The 23,404-nt window shown below is 38.3% G+C and overlaps 1 protein-coding gene across 9 annotated transcripts in view; it reads right to left on the reverse strand.

The window, feature by feature from the left end:
- Positions 1-23,404, reverse strand: part of DMD (dystrophin) — a 2,261,655-nt gene that overhangs the window by 20,321 nt on the left and 2,217,930 nt on the right. For all 9 annotated transcript variants that reach the window (XM_070462101.1, XM_070462106.1, XM_070462102.1 and 6 more), the window contains 2 exons: positions 16,463-16,706; positions 15,156-15,279 (listed from right to left, as the gene is read on the reverse strand). In XM_070462101.1, the coding sequence (XP_070318202.1) occupies positions 15,156-15,279; positions 16,463-16,706 (368 nt within the window). The remainder of the gene's footprint in view (positions 1-15,155; positions 15,280-16,462; positions 16,707-23,404) is intronic.

Raw genomic sequence — 23,404 nt, forward strand, 5'->3', positions numbered from 1 at the left:
GGAGGATGAGAGACATGTGAAACAGACTTGACCTCAACCCAAAACTAGGAGTTGTGCTAGTTGAGCTCCAGCACAACTCCAGTCAACCAATAGATGCATGAATGACAAATACATACCTTGAGAATTTTCCAATTATTTTGTTACATAGCAAGAGCCGACTGGTATACTCTGTTTTAATGTACCGAACCAGCAATCATATGTTATATGTAGCTATAACATTATGTGAAAGTGTTAGGTGCTCAGTCATGTCCGACTCTTTGTGACCCCATGGAGTGCAGCCTGCCAGGCTCCTCAGGCAAGAATACTGGAGTGGGTAGCCATTCCCTTCTCCAGGGATCTTCCCAACCTAGGGATCGAACTTGGGTCTCCTGCATTGCAGGCAGATTCTTTATGGTCTGAGCCACCAATGTTACAGGCAACTCCAAAATGTTCCTGACTCCAACAACAATACTAGTGACCATAGACCTCCTCCCACCAAAAAAACCCTCATTTGTTCAACAAGAAAACATGTATTGAGTCCCGACTGTGTACACTGGGAACTTGGCCAGCCGTCATCCCTACTTCACCAATGCACTGCCTGCAAAAATAGTACTGCCAGTGGTTAAGGGATTTCTAACTTAGTTAATCACAATTCTTTAGCATTAATACTTCTATTTCTCAATCCAAGGTAATTCCCACAGATGTCCATAAAAATCCTTTTTGCATTATTAGTCCTAGATTTCATGGTTTGTCTGAAGTTGGTCCAAAGAAATGACAGAAACATTTAAAAAAGATAAATGCTTCAAAATAAGGAAAGACATAGTCAAAGTTAAAACAGCACTCTGATATAGTATAATATGCTAGACACTGCTGAAGTGAAGAGAAAAGGAGATGGCTCAATTAAGTCTGAGATAAAAGAAATGAACTCATTTGCTATGGGCAAGACATTCTGCAAGTCTTCTGAAATTCACCATGGTTTCAGGCTTTCTTGAAAGGAAAAGATCCCATCTATCTGATTTGCCTGTCAATTCAAATGATAATTTTACTTCCTTAAAAAGTGACTAAAAAGTGACGTTAGCCAGAAGTGGTGCAGCTGAGACACAAGAATCCTTACACCCATTATTCTCTTTACACCCAAGTGAACTATTGCTGTTTTCTCTTCATATAAAAGGAAGCTGTGTAAAGTGAAAGTTATTCAGTTGTGTCTGACTCTTTGCAACCCCATGGGCTATACAGTCCATGGAATTCTCCAGGCCAGAACACTGGAGTGGGTAGCCGTTCCCTTCTCCAGGGGATCTTCCTGACCCAGGGACATAACCTGCATCTCCTGCATTGGAAGGCTGGTTCTTTACCACTGAGCCACCAGGGAAGCTCTAGATGGTTTCAATTCTACATAAAAATATGGTGTTTAAGTTCTCTAATATATTAATGGTATATGGTGATGATGCTGATGACGAGCTGGCTTGTGTTGAATGGTGATGAAAGATACTGAAATTAGTAGCTATTATTCATTTTTTATTTCTATTAAGATCTAATTGATATATAATATTTTATTAATTTGAGATGTACAACATGATTATTTGAACTATGTATATACTGTGAATTGATTACCACAGTAAGTTAACATTCATCATCATAGTTATAAATCTTAAAAGTTTTCATCACAAGAATAAAAGGTTTAATCTCTTAGCAACTTAAAAAAATTGAAATATAGTTGATTTACAACATTGTGTTAGTTTCAGGTATACAGCAAGGGGACTCATATATATATATATTCCTTGTTCATATTCTTTTCCATTATAGGTAATTACAAGATATTGAATATACTTCCCTGTGCTTACAGTAAGACCCTGTTGTTTATATATTTTATATATAGTGGTGTATATCTGTTAATCCCATACTACTAATTTATTCCCTTTCCCCTTTGGTAACCATTTGTTTTCTTTGTCTGTGATTCTATTTGTTCTGCAAATAAAGTTAACTTGTATCATTCTTTAGATTCCACATATAAGTGACATATGGTATCTGTCTTTCTCTGTCTGATTCACTTCACTTAGTATGATCATCTCTAGGTCTATCCATGTTGCTGCACAACTTTCAAATATACAAATACATAATACAGTATTGTTAACTGTAATCTCCATGCTGTACATTATAGCTCATGCAGGACTAATTTATAACTGGAAGTTTGTACTTTTTGACCACTTTTCCCAACCGCCTGCATATGGCAACCACCAATCTGTTTTCTGTACCATTTTACATTTGCACCAAAACTGTGTACAAGGGCTCCCTTTACTTAACATCCTCACCAGCAGTTACATTTTCTTTGATAACAGCCATTCTAACAGATGTAAGGTGATATCTCATGGTTCTGATTTGCATTTCCCTGATGATTAGTGACGTTCACCACCTTTTCATGTACCGGCTGGCCATTGGTATATCTTCTTTGGTAAAATATCTAATTGATCTTCTGCCCAGTTTTCAATCAGACTGTTGGTTCTATTGAGCTCTTTACAAAATTTGGATATTCTCCTTATAAGATATAGGATTTGCAAATATTTTCTCCCATTCTGTAGGTTGTATTTTCATTTTCCTGATGGTTTTATTCACTGTACAGGAGCTTTTTCTTTGATGTAGTCATTTTATTTTTGTTTTTCTTGCCTTTACGTTTGGTGTCAACTCAAAAAGTCATCGCCAAGATATATCATACACCTTACCGCCTGTGTTTTCTTCTAGGATTTTCATGGTTTCAGGTCTTACATTAAGTTTTAATCCATTTTGAATTGATTTTCATGTATGGTGTAAGACAGTGGTCCAGTTTCAGTCTTTTGAATGTGGCTGTGCAGTTTTCCCATACCATTTTCTGAAGACACTCTTCTTTTCCTATTCTATGTTTTTAGCTCCTTTGTTGTAAATTAATTCCCCATATGTGTGAGGGTTATTTATGGGCCCTCTGATCTGTTAATCTGTGTATCTGTCATTATGCCAATACCACATCATTTTTACTTCTGTGCCTTTGTAATACAGTTTGAAATCAGGCAACATGAAGCTGCCTGCTTTGCTCTTTTTTTTTCTCAAGACTACTTTGGCTATTTAGGTTCTTTCTTGTGGTTCCATACAAATTTTTGGATTTTTCATTCTCTTTACATGGAAAATGCCATGAAACTTTGATAAAAATTGCTTTGAATCTGTAGATTGCAATTGGTAGTATAGACATTTTAACAATAGCAATTCTTTCAATTCATGAGCATGAAGTATCTATTTTTCTTCAATTTCTTTCATCACTGTCTTAGTCTTTAGTGTACAGATTTTTCACTGCCTTAAAAGTATTCCGAAGTATTTTGTTCTTTTAGATGCAATTATAAATGGGATTATTTTATTTCTCTTTCTCATAGTTTGTTATTAATGTGTAAAAATGCAACAGGTTTTTGTATATTGAGCTTTTATCCTGCAACTTTACTAAATTCATTGAGTTCTAACAGTTATTTGGTAGGGCATTTCAGGTTTTCTTATATATATTATTATGTCATTTGCAAATACAGATAAATTTACTACTTTCTTTCTGACTCTGTGCCTTTGATTCTTTTTCTTGCCTAATTATTATGCTGGCTAGGACTTTCAGCATTATGTTGAACAAAAGCAGCAAGAGTAGGCATCCCTGTCTTCTGGTCTTAGTGGAAAGCCTTTCAGCTTTCACCACTGAATATCCTTTTAGTGTCCAATCTTTTTGCCTTTTCATACTGTTCAAGGGGTTCTCAAGGCAAGAATACTGAAGTGGTTTGCCATTCCCTTCTCCAGTGGACCACGTTTTGTCAGAACTCTGCACCATGACCTGTCCATCTTGGGTGGCCCTACACGGCATGGCTCATAGTTTTATTGAGTTAGACAAGGCTGTGGTCCATTTTCTGGGCCCTGATGTTAGCTGTGGGCTTGTCATACATGACCTTTATTATGTTGACATGCATGCCCTCTATACCCATTTTGTTGAGAATTTTTATCATGAATGGATGCTGAATTTTGTCAAATGCTTTTTCTTCACCTGTTGGGATAATCATGTGATTTTTATCTTTCATTAATGTGGTATATCATATTTATTGATTTGTGTATATTGAACTGGGCTTCCCAGGTGGCTCAGTGGTAAAAAATCTGCCTGCCGATGCAGGAGATGCGGGTTTGATCCCCAGGTCAGGAAGATCCCTTGGAGAAGGAAATGGCAACCCACTCCAGTATTGTTGCCTGGGAAATTTCATGGACAGAAGAGCCTGGTGGGCTACAGTCCATGAGATTGTAGAGTCGGATATGACTAAGCGACTAAACACATACACACACACTGAACCATCCTTGCAACACAGGGATAAATCCCCCTTGGTTATGGTGTATGATCCTTTTAATGTACTGTTGAATTTGGTTTGCTAATACTTTCTGGAGAAATTTTGTATCTGTATTCATCAGATACTGGTCTATAATTTTGTTGTAGTATCCTTATCTGTCTTTAGTATCAGAGTAATGCTGGCCTTGTGAAATAATTTGGGGGTGTAGTCTCAAATTTTTTTAAGTGTTTGAGAAGGATTGGTATTGGTTCTTTGTGTTTAGTAGAAATCACAGAAACCATCTGATTGTGGGCTTTTTTGGGGGGTAACGTTTGTTTATAGATTAAATCTTCTTTCTCATTGTTGGTCTGTTCAGAGTTTGTTTCTTCATGATTCAATCTTGGTAGGTTGCATGTTTCGAGGAATTTATCCATTTCTTCTAGATTTTTCAATTTGTTTCCATATAATTATTTTGAATAGTCATGTATGGATGTGAGAGTTGGACTGTGAAGAAAGCTGAGTGCTGAAAAATTGATGCTTTTGAACTGTGGTGTTGGAGAAGACTCTTGAGAATCCCTTGGACTACAAGGAGATCCAACCAGTCCATCCTAAAGGAGATCAGTCCTGGGTGTTCATTGGAAGGACTGATGTTGAAGGTGAAACTCCAGTACTTTGGCCACCTCATGTGAAGAGCTGACTCATTGGAAAAGACCCTGATGCTGGGAGGGATTGGGGGCAGGAGGAGAAGGGGATGACAGAGGATGAGATGGCTGGATGGCATCACCGACTCGATGGACATGAGTTTGAGTAAACTCCGGGAGTTGGTGATGGACAGGGAGGCCTGGTGTGCTGCGATTCATGGGGTCGCAAAGAGATGGACACAACTGAGCGACTGAACTGAACTGAACTGACTGATGGTCTTTTGTATTTCTGGTTTAAGTTGTAATGTCTCTTCTTACATTTCTGATTTTATATTTGAGTCCTTTTTTTCTTGTGAGTTTGTCTAAAGGTTTGTCATTTTCATTTAGCTTTTCAAAATAGAACTAAAAACAAGCTTTTAGTTTCAAGATTTTCCATTATCTTTTTCATCTCTATTTATTTCTGTCCTAATCTTTCCTTCTATTAACTTTGGATGTTGTTTGTTCTTCTTCTTTTGTTCCATGAGGTGTAAAGTCAGGTTGTTCATTTGAGATTTTTCTTGTTTCATCTTGCAGGCATTTATTATTATGAACTTCCCTCTCATAACTATTTTGCTGCATCCGTAATTTTTGTATATTGTATTTGCATTTGTCTCAAGGTACTTTTTATTATATGCAAAACAGAAAAAGAGTCTCTTTTGATTTCTTCATCAATCCATTTGTAGTTTCAGTGGTGTGTTATTAAATATTCACACATTTGTGAACTTTCCAGTTTTCTTCTTGAAATTGATTTTTGGTTTTATTATATTATTGTCAAAAAGATGCTGGATATGGTTTTAGTCTTCTTAAGTTTATTGAGACTTGTTTTGTGGTCTAAGATACGATGTATCCTAGAGAATGTTGCCGCCTAGAAAATATTCCATGTGAACTTGAGAAGAATGTACTCTGCTGCATTTGGATGGAATGTTCTCTAACTGCTCATCTGATATAATGTATAGTCCCATGCTTCCTTATTGATTTTCTGCCTGGGTAACCGATCCACTGATATTAAGTGAGGTATGGTTAAATCCCCTACTATTACTGTACTGGTATCTATTTTTCCCTTCAGGTATGTTAATATTTGCCTTATATTCACCATGTTCGGTGAAATAAATATTTACAAATGCTATAGGTCTGATTGGATTGACCTCTTTATCATTATGTAATGCCGTTTTTTGTCTCTTATTTTAGTTGTTTCAAAGTCTATTTGATATAAGTAAAGCTATCCCAGGTTTCTTTTGGTTTTTATTTCTGTGAAATATCTTTTTCCATCCCTTTAATCTCTGTGTCTTTACATCTTTTTTTAAAGATTTTTTTGATGTGGGCCATCTTTAAAGTTTTTACTGAATTTGTCACAATACTGCTTCCATTTTATGTTTTGTTATTTTTTGACTGCGAGGCATGGCGAATCTTACCTCCCTGACCAGGGGTTGAACCCACACCTCCTGCATTGGAAGGTTAAGTCCAAGCCACTGGACTACCAGGAAAGTCCTTTTCAATGTCTTTATATCTGAAGGGAGTTTTTTTATAGGCAGCCTATAGCAAGGTCTTGTTTTCTGCTGTTTTTGTCAGAAAGGACTTCTGTTAAATTTTATTTAAATTTCAAAGCTACAGAAAAATTCCAAGAATACTAAAATAGTCTCCTGTATACCATTTACCTTGATTCACCAAGTGTTAATATGTTGCCATATTTGCTTTGCTTCTTTCTCTAAGTACATAGATTTGTTATTGTTGTTATTACTATTACTGACCCATTTTCATTCCAATGTAAGGTTCAGGCCCCTTTATTCCTAAGTACTTCATCATTATCTCTTTGAACTCTTATTTTATGGAACCACACTGGCACTATATTATCTAGTGTGCAGACTAAATTTAAATCTCACCAATTGCCTTTATAATATCCTTTATAACTATAACCAAATATATGTAACAAATATACGTATATATTTTTTCTCTGATCCAGGTTCATGTATTGCTTTTCTTTGTCACGTGTCTTTTCTTTCTCCTTTTTTCGTTGGGGAAGTATAGTTGATTTACAGTGTTGTGCTAACTTTCTGCTGTATGATAAAATGATTCAGTTATACATATATACATTCTTTTTTAATATTCTTTCCCTATATGGTTTATCATAGTATAGTAGTTATACTTCTCTGTGCCCTACAGTAGGACTTTGTTTATCCATTCCATATATAAGAGTTTACATCTGCTAACCCTAATCTCCTCTCCCTTGGCAATCACGTTTATTCCCTATGTCTGTGAGTCTGTTTCTGTTTCATAGATAGGTTCATTTGTGTCATATTTTAGATTCCACATACAAGTGATACCATATGGTATTTGTCTTTCTCTTTCTGACTTACTTCACTCAGTATAATAATCTAGAGTTATATTCACATTGCTGCAAATGACATTATTTTGTTCTTTTTTAGGGCTGGGTAATATTCCAATGTATATATGTACCACATCTTCTTTATTCATTCCTCTGTTGATGGACACTTAGGTTGCTCAACTGTCTTGGCCATTATGAATAGTGCTGCTGTGAACATAGGGGCACATGTATCTTTTTGGATTAGAGTTTTGTCTGGATATATGCCTAGGAGTGGGATTGCTGGGTCATTTTCTGAGGAACCTCTATACTGTTTTCCATAGTGCCTTCACCAGTTTACATTCCTGCCAACAACAGTGTAGGCATGTTGCCTTTTCTCCACATCTTCTCTGGCATTTGTTATTTGTAAAGTTTTAATATGGCCATTCTGACCAGTATGAGGTGATACCTCATGTAGTCTTGATTTGCATTTCTCTGATAATTAGTGATGCTGAGCATCTTTTCATGTGGCTACTGGCCATTGTATTTCTTCTTTGGAGAAATGTGTATTTAGGCCTTCTGCCCACTTTTCAATTGGGTTGTTTATTTTTATTTTTTGCTGTTGAGTTGTATGAGCTGTTTGTATATTTTGGAAATTAGGCCCTTATTGGCTGTATCATTCGCAAGTAGTATCTCCCATTCCGTAGGCTGTCTTTTCATTTTGCTTATGGTTTCCTTTGCTGTGCAAAAGTTTTTAAGTTTGATTAGGTTCCATTTCTTTATTTCTATTGCCTTGGGAGACTGTAAGTCTTGCTTTTCAGCCATTTAGCCACTCTTATATTGTGATTGGGGGATTTAGTCCACTTAAAGTAATTTTTGATAGGTATGTACTTACTGCCAGTTAAAAGATTGTTTTCTGTTTTGCATATAGGGTTATCGTTACCATCTTTCTAAATTCCATATGTATGCGTTAGTGTACAGAATTTTGGACTCTGTGGGAGAAGGCGAGGGTGGGATGTTTCGAGAGAACAGCATTGAAACATGTATATTATCTAGGGTGAAACAGATCACCAGCCCAGGCTGAATGCATGAGACAAGTGCTCGGGCCTGGTGCACTGGAAAGACCCAGAGGAATCTGGTGGAGAGGGAGGTGGGAGGCGGGATTGGGATGGGGAATACACGTAAATCCATGGCTGATTCATGTCAATGTATGACAAAAACCACTACAATATTGTAAAGTAATTAGCCTCCAATTAATAAAAATAAATGGGGAAAAAATAAATTAAGTACTAAAAACAAAAAAAATTAAATAAATAAAATATCACTGCAAGTCAAAAAAAGATTTTTTTCTGTCTTGTGGTTCCTCTCTGCCGTTCTTCTCACTAGAGAGTGATTCTCTGTGATTTGATGACTGACTGTAGTGTCATGCTTAAGAGTTCTTCCTATCGTTTGTATATAGGTTTCTGCTTTGTGGTTTCCACGAGGTTTAGATGAAACATAACAGTCTATTTTAAGATGATAATAACCAAAGTTCAAATACATTCTAAAGCTCTACATTTGTACTCCCCTCCCCTGTTATGTTTTTGGTGTCACAATTTACATGTTTTGTGTGTCCATTAACAAATTACTTTGGTAACAGTTACTTTTATCACTTTTGTCTTTTAACCTTCCTACTGAATATACAAGCGATTAGCCTATCACTATTATAACATTTGATTATTCTGAATTTAATTATATTCTTACCTTGTGAGACTTATACTTCCATGTTTTCCTGTTACTAATTATACCCTTTTATTTAAAGAAGTCTCTTTTACATTTCTTCTAAGGCTGGTCTAGTGGTGCTGCTTTCCTTCAGCTTTTACTTGTCTGGATAACTCTTTCTCTTTCCCTCAATTCTGATGGACAACTTTGCTGGATAGAGTATTCTGCTTGGCAGTTTTTTTTTGTAATACTTTGAATATATCATGAAACTCCCTTCTGGCCTGTCAAGTTTCTGTTGAAAAATCTGCTGATGGATTTATGGGGTTCCCTTGTATGTAAGAAGTTGTTTTTCTCTTGTTGTTTTTAAGACTTTCTCATTATCTTTAACTTTTGACAGTTTAATTATGATGTGTCTTGGTGTGGGAACTGTCCAGGTTTCCTGACAGTATGTCTCCTTCCTCAGGCTAAGAAAGTTTTCTGCTCCTTTTTCTCTTTTCCTTCTAGGACTCTATGTTAGGAATATTTATTTTGCCTGCTTGATGATGTACAATAAGCTCTTTAAGCTATCTCCTCTTTATCTTTAATTTTTTTATTGAAATATAGTTGACTGACAATGTTGTGTTAGTTTCAGATGTACAGCAAAGTGATTGAGTTATATATACAAATATTCTTTTTTACATCCATCTCTCCCATTATAGGTTGTTACAGAGTACTGATAAGAGTTCCCTGTGCTATAGAGTAGGTCCTTGTTGATCATCTATTTTATATATAGTAGTGTGTATATGTTAATCCCCAACTCCTAATTTATTCCTTCTCTCTCTGGTAACTAAGTTTTTCTAAAGCTACTTAAAAACTTGGTGTATTATGGATGAATTCCATTGCCCTCTTTGAGTTTGCTCATCTTTTATTCCCAATTCATCTAGTCCACTGCTGAATGCCTCTATTGTATTTATCAGTTCTGTTACTGTATTTATTGCTTTGTCATTTATATTTTCTGTCTTTGTTGTAATTCTCACTTTGTGCATTGTTTTCCTGACCTTGATGGGCATCTCTGTGACTGCTGTTTTGAAATCTTTATTTGGAAAACACTTATCTCAATTTCTTTAAGGTCATTTTTGAGGTTTTAGCGTGTTCTTTTCTTTGAAACATGTTTCTCTTTTTTTCCCCTTTTCTTTGTCCCTTTCTGTTGGTTTCTATGCATTAACTACAAGTTACCCCTCCCATCTTGAAGGGGTGATCTCAGGTAGGAGATGAGCCTTATTTTTCAGCTCTGCCCTACCTCTTGATCATCTCTGAAACTCTCGTGATTGTCCAAGGAGGCTTATTTGTTCTTATTGCCTCTGTAGTTGAGGGTGTACCCAGACCTGTCAGTGTTCCAACAGGGAGGAGGATTTCAGTCAGCACTTAGATGCAAGATGAGTGGAAGACTGAGCCTCTGGCAACAGCTTTTAAAGTCTGTAAACAGACCTCTTTTAGGGAAAGACTGGGAGATGTAAGTTTCTGTATGCTCCCTCTGTGCTGAGCTCTGGGAAGATAGCTAGCTATTTAAAAACTGCTGTTTTTTTTTCCTTTTGGTATGCTACCATCTCACTGAGCTGTAAACATAAGCCCCCACTGACTACCAGAACATCAGATAAGCACACAAGCTCCTTTCCAGGAGATACCCATGACCTGGAGCGAGGCAGGAGTGGGGAGACGGCACTAGCTGGCCTACATCATCTCTGGAGAGTGTGGAAGTCAGCCCCTGGATGTGTGTTAAATTAGAAGCCTGCCTCTTCAGGCTGAGGCTTTTAAGATATAGACAAATGAGCCTCTTTCATGGAAAGACTGGGTGCATTCCAGCCTGTTGCCTTTATGCTGTGCAGTTGGCCAGGGGCAGTGTTAGGCATGGTGAGTCTCCCTGTAAGTACTGTCTCTGTTCACTCTGGCTTTCTGGACTTCATGGATGTTAGATGTTTGGAGAGCCCATCTCTCAGGTAGAAGGACATATTAAGAGCTGGGGCTCAAACCTTTACTACTCAGAGAGAAGCTAATAGTTGTGAGTTCCTTCCTGGTTGTGTGTCATCATGACCAGGATGGGGTTCACAGCAAGACTGTGGCTCAGACTCTCCTATGTTGTTTTAAATTGGTTTCTATTGGGGTAGAGTTGCGTTACAATGTTCTTAGCTTCACGTATACAGACAAGTGAATCAGTTATACATCCATCCACTCTTTTTTAGATACTTTTCCCACATAGGTCATTCCAGAGTACTGAGCAGAATTCCATGTGCTATGCAGTAAGTCCTGATTGTCTGTTTTATATACAGCAGTGTGTATATGCCAGTCCCAGCCTCCCAACTCCCCTGGTAACCATTCGGTTTGTTTTCTACATCTCCTACATGCTGGATGTGGGCTTTTTTGGTTCTCCAATGTTTATGTACAGGACTCACTCAGCTATTTCCTGAATGTCTTTGAGAGGGAACTATTCAGTGTGGAGTTGTTGTAGATTCTGTGTTTGTGTGCGAGGAGGGAAGTTCAGGATCTTATGTTGTCATCTTGATCCAGAAACTCTAGTGAAACTTTCTCAGTGTGTGAATCGTTCTGTATCTACATAATGGTGTACTGTGCTTGACTTTGAAAATATTCATTCAAGAGGCATTTTACTGAATGCTTGTTGCATAAAAGGTGATCAATTGGGAAAGAAAATGAGCAAGACTTAGTTGTTGCTTTTAAGGAGGTTAAGTACTTAACTAGGGAGAAAATAAATGACTGGTACAGGAGGGTGGATTTTGAATATCATGGTAAAGGAGTAAAATGGAAGGAAAGAAAGTGAGAAAGACAGAAGAATTTAGTACCTTGCTTATGATGATGGTATCATGTTGCTCAGTTGTGTCCAACTCTTTGCAACCCAATGAACTGTAGCCCACCAGGCTCCTCTGTCCATGGGCTTCTCCAGGTAAGAATACAGGAGTGGCTTGCCATTTCCTCTTCCAGGGAAACTTCCCTACCCAAGGACTGAACCCATGTCTCCTGCATTGGCAGGCGGGATTCTTTACCACTGAGCCAACAGGGAAGCCCATGGGGGTGTGTGTGTGTGTGTGCATATATATATATATATACACACACACACTCAAATTTATCAAGATGTATACATTAAAAGTATATCTTTGTCATTTATACCTGAATGAAGCTAAAAAAAGAAGGCAAGTAGGTAAAGGAAGAAAATGCGGAAAACTGGTACCTCTGTACAGTTTAGACAGTGGGAGAGATGTTCTGGAGGCTGATTGTGATTTCAGAGTGTGTTCTATTTTTATCTGGTTTTATCCAGAACATATTCACGGGAGAGGTCTAGCTGGCAATCTTGAGAAAAAGCCTTGAAGTGATGTGCTGAGGACACAACATCACCTATGTGGTAATCTGGCATAAGACACTTAGCCTGAATCCAATTGGGAGTATTCAAGCAGGCAAATCCCCAGTGAGAAACGTTCTATACAACAACTAGCCTGACCTCTTCTGAAATGCCAGTGTCCTGCAACATCTGAAGAGGCTGGGGGATTGTTCTAGATTAGAGGAAACTCAAAAGACATGAAAACTAGATGCCAAGAGTGACCTTTCTTTGGCTTCTAAATGAAAAAGATAAAAAGCTATTAATAGAAACAATATTATTGGCAGAATGAGGGATATCTGAATCTAAATTATCTATTAGATAATAGTGGTATATCAGTGTTAATTTCCTGAGTGTGACTATGTAAGAAAATATTTTTCACCTTGGAAGATACATGTTAAAATGTTTAGGGATGAAATGTTACTATATATGAAATATAGTCATTCAATGAGTAAAACTATACATGCACATAAAACAGGAATATATACAGTATACACACACACAGACACAAAGATATTAACAAACATAAATAAATACAGCAAATTGGCAAAATGTTGACTAAATTGCAATTCTGCCCTAAGTTTGAAATTGTTCTAAGCAGGGAAGGAAACTTTTAACATTGTTTAAACAAACAAAATACAAAATGTTCTTTAAAAAGAATGATTGGGTACAAGTTAAGGAGTCAGAGATAAGTTGTTAGGAAGACAGACTTTGTCCATTTCTATTTGTCTTATTTTAAAACATAATGTGAGCTTCACAGCACACCATCCCATTAAAAAAAAATGTATAAAACACCCACATGGTACACAGAGACTTACCATTGGTAAGTATGTCATGGTTTGAGGAAACACTCCAACTCATTAGATAGATCACCCAGTATGACTTCACCTGCACTTCTCTTTACAGAGTCCTGGGGTTATATATTACAAGAATGTGGCATTCTACCAGAGTATGGTTCAGCAAATCCCAGCCTCATCATACCTTGGAGCTTCAAAGCATGAGGATACACACTGCATTTATTTTAACACATGTGCATCTCTCAAGAAGAGGGTCTTTCCCTGCCCCCTTCTTTACAGTGAGGATTCAATAGATATGAATTTAAGCAAATTCAGGGAGTTGGTGAAGGACAGGGAAGCCTGGTGTGCTGCAGTCCATGTGTTCACAAAGAGTCGACACGACTTAGCAAATGAACAGCAACAGTGGGGTGGGGGGGAATCACCTCTGCACTCAGTCTCTTCAGAAAACAAGCTTACTAACAATAGAGCCTATCCATTTGACACTGGCAAGTTATCTCTTAGCCTAACTCAGCCACTGGCAAATGCACTTCTGTCCTTGTATTTAAGTCTGCCACGATTCTCTGAGCTCCACAAATCATCAGGCCGACAGCCTGAGGTGTACTTTAATTTGGGTGCTTTCATAGGCATGCTGCCTCCAGGCTCATGGTGACAGGTCTAAATAATTAATACTTCTAAGCACCCAGGGCTTTGCATCTCACCTCTCAAATATGCGACTTAGCTTCTCAGGCTGGGCTTACTTCAAAAAAAGAGAAAATCCTACAGTAGGAAATAACAACAGACATACTAAAACTCCATTGTTTTGGGAAAGTAAGGACTTTGTTTTCAGATGTAAGCATATGTTTTCAGATGCTGAGCTATTGCTTACAGTCCCAACAGTCGATTAGCTCGATTCAGATCTCAGGTGGAGGCAAGAGCAGCCGATGCCCTAAATCATTGAGGTGTGGCAAAGCTGGGAAAACAACTTCAAACATCTCCTCTTCCTTCACAAAAGAAATGAAAGCTGGCTTTCATTTATGGAGTTACCTGCTTCACTGTTTGGTCTTAACGTTCCTTCTCAGCCTGGAGAATATGACTTGGTGTGTCTACACCTTCCAACACTACTCCCCCCATCAACTAAATGGAGGTCTTCCCCAAGGCCCTGAAGCCATGCCCCTGTGTTATACCTCTCCTCTCATCCCTTTCAGCTCCCCATTCTGTGAGGTTCACCCTCAAATCTCTCCAGACTGCCCTTTTACCATCTCCTCAAAGACAGTACCTCCACCTTCAAAAGGGTCATCATCTTCTTCCAACCAAGTCCTCTTCCCTCCTTTCCTTACATTTTCCAGTCAGACCCCTGGTCTTGGGTACTCTACTTTCAAACAAGTCACAGTCATCTCCTCCTATCCCATCCCAGACATCTCTTAAGCAGCCTCAGAAGTCCCATAACTTGGCCTTTGTGACTGCCTTCTCACTGGTCTTTCAAACTATAGAAGTTTTACTCTAGGACAGATAAAGCTGCCAGAGTACATCTCTGCAGCTATTTCGTACCTGCTAAATGATTCTCAGTGGCTCTGTGACCCCGACCAAACACCTCTGCCCAGTATTCACGTCACTACGTTGTGACCCTAACCTTCCTCTGCAGCCTTACTTTCCTCCACTCCTGCCGGGATCCTATCTTTCTAATGTCTGGAACCCTGGCTCTTTCCTGTCCTTGGCCTTCATCTCTCCATCTTCAACAAATGCTCAGTTCCTCCTCCATCCTTCTGAACCCTTCGCAGATATCAATTCATCAAAAATCCTTCTCAGATCTCCCAAAGGACTGAAACTAATACCACGTGCCCTTATTCTAGTAACTGAACAGCAGACCTTAGAGGGTGAGGGGACTGTGTCTTTCATCTCTGTACCCCTAAGGCATTCATGACAACCTCTGGTCCATAACTGACATTAAATAATTGAGCAGGGAATTTAAAAGTTGCTGCAAATAGTTCACCATTTCCAGACCTTAAGAGATGGCAAAATCCAAGAGTAGCTAAGACAGACACTTACCCATGGATTCTGAAGTTTGACTGCCAACCACCCGGAGCAGCATAGGCTGGCTGCTGTCTGACCTCTGGAGAGAGGTAGAAGGAGAGGACACCGTTGTGCCATTCACCTTGGCCTCGGCCTGGGGCTAAGGCATCGAAAGAAAATAGAATTATTTTCCATAATAAACACTCAAACAAATACATAAATTTAAACCCATTATAGACACCCAAGACTCTGAAATTATGACTTTTCCTAATTAGAAATCTCCCACAGACAGTTAAAGTTGAGAAACTGCACAGTTGATAAGATCCATGGATACTGTCTTTGTACTTGAATCATACCCCCTCAAAAGTTTGAAAGACAGTACAGCTACAGTGGAATAAGATAGAGAAAATCATTACACTAACTGAAAGATGTAGAAGGTCATGTGAGAATGGTGAAATCATATGAAGTGCAAATGAAAGTTGCTCAGTCGTGTCCAACTCTTTGTGACCCCATGGACTATACAGTCCATGTGATTCTCAAGGCCAGAATACTGGAGTGGGTAGCCTTTCCCTTCTCCAGGGGATCTTCTCAACCCAGGGATCGAACCCAGGTCTCCCGCATTGCAGGCAGATTCTTTACCAGCTGAACCACAAGGGAAGCCCAAGAATACTAGAGTGGGCAGCCTATCCCTACTCCAGTGGATCTTCCCGACCCAGGAATTGAACTGGGGTCTCCTGTATTGAAGGCAGATTCTTTACCAATTGAGCTATCAGGGAAGCTGATATGAGACCACAAAAATGTAATGGAAAATTCATACTTTTGTGAAGTATTATGCAATAAGATGGAGAGACCACATCTCAAAATTTATAATTCCAAGAAAGACAGGACTATATGCAGGGAAGGGTCTCCTACAATGCAATCTCCTGCTACATTTTCAACGACCACTTAAATTATATTTTAGGGATTATCAAAAGGAACCAAAGGCATACCACAAAATAAGAGTAACTACAAAAAAGAGAGCTCCTGATTTTCAAGAGGTAAAAATTTCACTTTCAGATACCAGTGGAAACCTTTCTGCATTTTTTTCCCAAGATTAATTTTAAATTGGTCAAATAAAACACATTTTCATAGGACACAATCTGGCAGCAACATAAAACGACATGCTCATTTCATTCCTATTCTTATATCCCTTGCTATCTAGCACTTGGCGAAACACACACTGAATAATGACCAAATCAATGTTTGCTGCATTTCTGAAAAGGACTGAGAGTTCTGGTTCTTAGTTGTAAGAGGGGAAAGTGGATTTTTGTAAAGATCCCATGTTAGAGAGAGGGGTGTCTCACTTGCTCCAGCAGCTGCCTGAGCCTGTGTAACTGGGACTCCAGCTGTTTATTGTGGTCTTCCAGGATTTGCATCCTGGCTTCCAGGCGGCCTTTGTGTTGACGCAGTAGCTTGGCCTCAGCAATGAGCTCAGCATCCCGGGGACTCTGTGGCGAGGTGGGCATCATCTCAGGAGGGGACGGCAGTGGGGACAGGCCTTTATGTTCATGCTGCTCCTTGAGACGATCATATTCTGCCTGCAGATTCCTATTTGGCATCAATGAAGTGGGGGAAAAAAACAAGGGGAAAAACAAGAAAAAGGAAGTTGAGTATTATCACCAGATTTCTTATACTAATAGCAGAGAGATATTTCTGACCGCCACCAAACACAATAGCAAGCAAAAGAGAGGCACTTAATGAATGGTTTTTATGATGACGATTTTAGCAATGCTTAAAGAAAAAAAAACAAAAACAAAAAACAAAATAAAGTTTGAAGCGTCTGCCCGGTGTGTGTGAGGGGAGATGCTTTTCAATCTTCTATACTTAAAAGCCTTGTGAGTGCTATGTTTACATAATTAAGCAGTAAAGGAGTTAATCATTGTGTAAATATTGCCTTAGACTGTCATCAGATTATAATTCTTATACTTCTATTGACACTTGGGTTTGCTTAAACAAATCATCAAGTATTTTCAACAGCATGGTAGAAGAACATAGTAAAAGTGTACCCATGTACCCACCATGGTGCGTTAATAAGCTTAACATATGCCATATTTTCTTCAAAATTTTGAAGAAATAAAATATGACAGTTACAGCTGAAGCGTCCCCACAAGTTCTCCTTATTATGTCAGTTCCCTGCTTACCACTACCCCTAAGGAGATAATGCCATCCTGAGTTCCATGTCCATTATTACCATGATCATTACTAGGTTGAACTTAATAAAGACAGTGATATTCAGCTTTTTTAAACCTACAAAAATGGCCGTTTCATGCGATTCAATCTAATAGCATTATTTAACATAGCATGTTCTTAAACTTTAAGAACTTTGTTGAAGCATGTACATCCCATTCTGAGAGTTGCTTTTTGCCTTCAACATTCTTTTGCAGCTTGAATATGCCATCAACATTCTCCTGTCAAAGACCATTTAGGTTGTTCCCAACTTTTCCCTAATACAAACAGTGACACAATGAACTTCCTTCTACCGGTCTCCTTGAATACCTGTTTGAGAGATTCTTTACAGAATAAATGTAGATGTAAAATTGTTGGGATCCAGCACCACCACCAACATTGCCAAAGATCACCAAACTGCTCTCCTAAGTGTTTTTATAGCAATTCATTCTCCCACCAGTAGTGAGTGAGGTTTTCCATTTGGCCACATCTTCATCAAATACTTGGCATTACCAAACATGTAAGTTTCGGGTGACGGGTACATTTTATTGGTGAGGCTGACCCCCTTTTTTTGGCTGTGCCACACAGATCATGGGATATCAGTTCCCTGACCAGGGATCAAACCCGCACCCTCGGCAGTGAAAGCACAGAATCACTGGACAGGCAGGGAATTTCTAGGGGATGAACATCTTTCATCTTAGTTGGCTTTTAATGTTTCCGTACCTGTTTCCCTACTGGGTAGTCTTTTTCTTATGCAAATTCTGGATATGTTCTAGATGCTTATTTATTGCCAATTATAGCATAGCAAATACTATCTCTTAGCCAAATATTAGTACAGCTGATTTTGACCTTTACTCTTGGCATCCTATTCTACAATGATTTTTAATTTCAAAACATACCTCCATGTTTTCTGCATGTCATGTTTTAAGAAAATCTCCCATACACCTACATTTTACAGTTTACAACCCTGTTTTTTCACATTTACAACTTAACCCAGAATCTTTTGTTTGGTGTGAACATGAAATCTAACTTGATTCCCCCTGACATAGATAACTTATTAAGCCAGGCCTGTGCCTAGTATAGTCCACCTTTCTCCGACTCCCACTGATTTCGATGGCATTTTTACAGTCCATAGAGCACCCATAAATAACACAAGTATGCTTCGGAGGTCTCTATTCTCTGTGGTTGGTTTATTATCTGTGTGTCCCTGTGTGAATTCCACATTATGGCTGTGAATATCTTGTGGTCTGGTAGGCCTTCTCACTCCCACTTCGTTCTGCCATAAAATTGTCTTGGCTCTTCATACCTCTTTGATCATCTCTATGATTTTAGAGTCAAGATTTCCTATTCCAGGAAAATCCTTGTTGACATTTAGGGTTTGAGTGACACTGAATGTATAGAATAAAATGGAAACAGCTGACTTTGCATTATTGAGTCTTTACATCAGGAATGTGGTTAAGCTCTTCAGTTACCCCAGGTGCCTTTTATGTCAAATAATCTCCTATAACTTACTGTGTTTTCCCCCTAGCTTTTAAGTTGAATACTTAAGTCCTTTCTTTTTATGTTTTTTTAATAGAGACATTTAGAAGTGTGGGTTTCCTTCTTGCTTTCAAATTGTTGGGCATACCAATGGAGGGCACTTTTGTTATTTGGTACCCAGCAAATGATTAGAACTCTTGGTATCCTCCTTCCAGATATAATGAACACCAAAATAGGATGGTAGATTTCTATTGTTCACAGATGTTATTTCACTGGGTTAGAGAATGTCCTAGCCACAAAGGTGGAAGATCTCTATCAATGAGAAAGGACATGAGAAGTAATGAGCTGTCAAGAAGAGTTTTTCCCTTGTCCAGTTGGAGGAGGAAAAATAATCTCATGATCAGGCTTCCCGCTATGGGTGTGTGCTCAATTGTGTCTGACTCTTTGCGACCCCATGGACTATAGCCTGCCAGGCTTCTCTGTCCATGGGATTTCCCAGGCAAGAATACTGGAGCGTGTTGCCATTTCCTACTCCAGGGGATCTTCCCGACCCAGGGATCAAACCTGTGTCTCCAGAGGCTCTTGTTTTGCAAGAGGGTTTTTCCTCTTAGGAAAATGTTTTCTGTTGCTCCATACCTGGAATGAACATTCCTCAGGGATGGCACATCTTCCAGAACGCCCAGTTTCAAAATGCTGGACCTCCACACCAAAGAAGATTTTTATTTCAATCCAATCCAATCTCTTTTTTTGTTTTTGTTTGAAGTTCTACCCAGGGAAGATACCCCAGAGGAGGGCATGGCAACCCACTCAAGTATTCTTGCCTGGAGAATCCCATGAGCAGAGGAGCCTAGTGTCACAAAGAGTCAGGACACGACTGAAGTGACTTAGCATGCACAAAGATTTACCCTATACCTAATGTTACCAGTTTTCCAGGAATTTGTTTCAAGTAATGCAGGGAAATCAGTCAATGATCTTTTTCATTTACAGAAATATACTCTATTTGTATTGACTGAAATTCTGTCTGCTATCAATCTTCACAGAGAGTTATGTGTGTAGTCTGTTTCCTAGCAATCTGCTCTGACAAAGCAGTAATAAGAAGAAATTTATCAAAATAAGTTTACCCTTAGCTAGATTCTGTACATAGGTCCTCTGGGTGTAAGCCAACACAAGTAGCTCATGTTAATTAAATCCAATTTCTGGCCACTTAACTGACAATCATCTAAATGTTTCTGTGAACTTGAAGCATCATCCACTCTTCAGAGGGTTTCATTTGATAGAAATTATCATCTATTTTTTTCTGCTTGAAGTATCCGCTAAAAGAAGTCCACCTTCATTGAAATATCCCAACCGACAACACCTTTTTATATGTAGAATCTTATTCAAAACTCTTTCTACCAGAGTGGGTCATCCACAATGATCTTTTTGAAAACATTGCTTTTAGACATGGGTTTCAGAATAGTACAACAAACGACTACCGTCTTACCACTTATTTCTCACAAAGCTATCTACCTTTCCCAGAGAGGTGTTTGTCTGGGCCTAGTTTTCCACGAAGCTCTCCTTTAATGAGTTATTTATAAGCACCCTTGTTCAGAAACCACGGTTTAATATATACAACACACTGCATTTCTGTTTTTATGTTTTCCAGTGAAAAACAGAGAGAACTCATTTGAATCAGTCAGGACTTCCCAAAGCTGAGCTGTAAAGAATACCAATTGCTCTACACAGGCCTTTCTTGCCTTCCCAGATGTTTGAAATTTCTCTCAGGAGGCCGTTTCCTTAAAGACTCACATCATTCTTCATTTCTGGAAGATTCTTGGTGGTTATTGCTTCTCTGCCATTTCCTCCCTTCTCTTCTTCTGAACCTTGTACTAGGTATATTTTACAGCCTTATGGTTCATTCCCTATCTTCCTTAATTGCTTATTTATATTTATCTGTTTTTCTTACTGCTGTGTATAGTGAAGTCCTCAGAATTGTTTTCAATTCCTTACTTCCTCTGGGTCCAGCCTAGTTTACCATGTCTATTGAGTTCAGTGGGAAGATCCCCTGGAGGAGGGCATGGCAACGCACTCCAGTATTCTTGCCTGGAGGATAGCATGGACAGAGGAGCCTGGCAGGCTCCACTGCATGAGGTCGCAAAGAACTGGACATGACTGAATGATTAAAACTTCAACTTTTTCATATAAGTGAGTATATGTATGTCTCTCTCCAGGTGTGTTTTGGCAGGACCCTGATTTCAAATATCTGGCTCTGTGCCCCAAGTTGGTGAGGAGAATTCTGTTGTTTAGTCACTAAGTCATGTCCGACTCTGCATTTTAATTACTGCTATTCCAACAGGAGTTGAAAGTTCACTGACTAAGCCCCACATACTACTGCCCAACCCACCATTTTTGGTCCACAGAGATGTTTATCTTGTTTTAAAGCACAGTTATGACTTTGTAATTTTTTTCACTCCATATATTACCTACCACTGGAAAAATGGAAGAAGCAGAAGACGCCGCCTCAAAGCAAAAGCTAACATTATATTAATCAGAAAGCTACCAGGACGTGTTGATTTTGTAAATATCTGATCAAGGTTTCCTTGGCACTCATTCAAATCTAAATTTACCACAACAGGGTCCAATGAACCAAACAAGTATCTTCTCCTAAACAAATATGTGGCACACATAAAACTTCTATTAGGCTGAATAACAGGCCTGATTTTGAAAGAATACTTTTTTCCCCCGAAGTTCTAAGGCAGGACAAGCTATCATGGCAAAGATTGAAAAAGCCAGAAATAGCTCAAAAGGAGGTATGTTCACCAGAAACCAAGTAAAATATGAAGTTTTTCGAGCCTAAATTCTCTTTTACAGGTATTTATACATTTTCAAGATTACCAAGAAAAACTGATGTTCAAAGAGTTGAATTAGAGAGAACTCTTACTATACATTTCCTAATAAATGTGGTCATGGTTACAGAGTGGTTTTAGGGGTTGGGAAATAGTTTATAAGGGCTAAAGGGCTTAAGTCATTTTCTTATATTAAAAAACATCTATGTCAGTACCCTTTAAAGTATATCATAATGCTACATTTTTTTGGACACAGTATTTATAAAGCATGTAGGCGATATAGCATTCCCATAAAAGATCAATGAGATACCACTGTTCCAAGGTGACTCATTTTAAACCTTAACCACAAGTATACAATCTACTCATTTTAACAGTTGGCAGCCGATTTGTATTATTACTGATATATATTTTGCTTTTCTTGAAGTTATACATGCGCATTTCACCTCTATTGACTCTCTAATTGTTAGAAGGTATTTGTGGAGTCATTTCAACATAGATGAGTATATGTCAGGAATCAGATGCCGACTCCACAGAGAATCTATTTAGGCTCTTGATTATCTTGTAAATTATATTTCTCTGATATCTCCCTAAAGAACACTAATTCAAATTCACTTCACATGGTTTCTGTCACCACAATTTCTTCCTGCAGCCAGTCGTGCTAAAAAAAAAAGCCTGCCATCCATTATTAATTTATTCTCCACAGAGCTTAAAAAAAAACCCCATTCTACAACTATGTAGCTCTATCTGATTAATTTGATGTCATCATGTGTATAAATGTGGTGGTCCAGATACAAATTTGCATTAAATATTTTTTTCCTAACTAGCTAATGGACATAAGAGACAGAAAAGAGAGAAATCAAATTGGCTTTACCTCCACGTGTTTAAAACATGAAAGCATCCGGCCCCTCAAGCAATCATAACTAGCTCTCTGCTAGTTGTAATAAAGAACATTACAACAATCTTTGTGTAATTTCGATTAATTTACTGCTGTCAATCAAGTGTTTTCAATGCAGTTCATGTACTCTTTAAATAGAACCTCCTTACTGTAATTAAATAGTTGTATGGATATCACTTTTCAGTGATCATGGTCTTAACAGTCTTAACACATCCAACTGTATATCAAAGCATGACCGTATGTAAGATCTATTTCATAAAGCGAGAACAACTACAAAGGTTTGCCTCTAAAAAGATTAGGTCCAGAGAAATCTAGCTTTATGCTCATACAGTATTAAAAGCTGCTAAAGCATATCCACCAATGTGGATTTGGGCACATGTAGTAAATCACACAGAACTACTACGGCAACTATAAATCCGGCAAATTAGCAGTTACTAAAAAAAAAAAAAAGGCAAAGACACATTTCACAAGCGTGAGGTATTTTAAAAACTGGAAATTGCACAGAGCATTTTTCAATTATAGTTGAAATATTTAAAGCTATACTGTAAAGTTTTATCAAACACAAAGTCAAAAATACCCCTCAACCAGAGGAAAAGAGACATTAATATGCCTTGGCACTACCAGTGTTAATTAAGGAGCCGCTCACAGGGTGGGAAGTAAAAATATGCATATTTTAGGTTTGCCTTAAGCAAAACAGTAAAAATGGCAGGAACCCCCAGGCTCTTGTTTTGAATCCTTCCTTCGTAGCATTGTCCCCTTGTAATGCATTCAGAGCTCTTCATTTCCAACCCCTTTCCTACTGAATAAACCTTAGTGGGATTTTATAATCATGTACCATTTCTTCCAGTGATATCTGCATTGAAAAGCAATATTGAATCAAG

The sequence above is a fragment of the Odocoileus virginianus genome, chromosome X (genome assembly GCF_023699985.2).
Source record: "Odocoileus virginianus isolate 20LAN1187 ecotype Illinois chromosome X, Ovbor_1.2, whole genome shotgun sequence".
NCBI classification, from domain to species: Eukaryota; Metazoa; Chordata; class Mammalia; order Artiodactyla; family Cervidae; genus Odocoileus; species Odocoileus virginianus.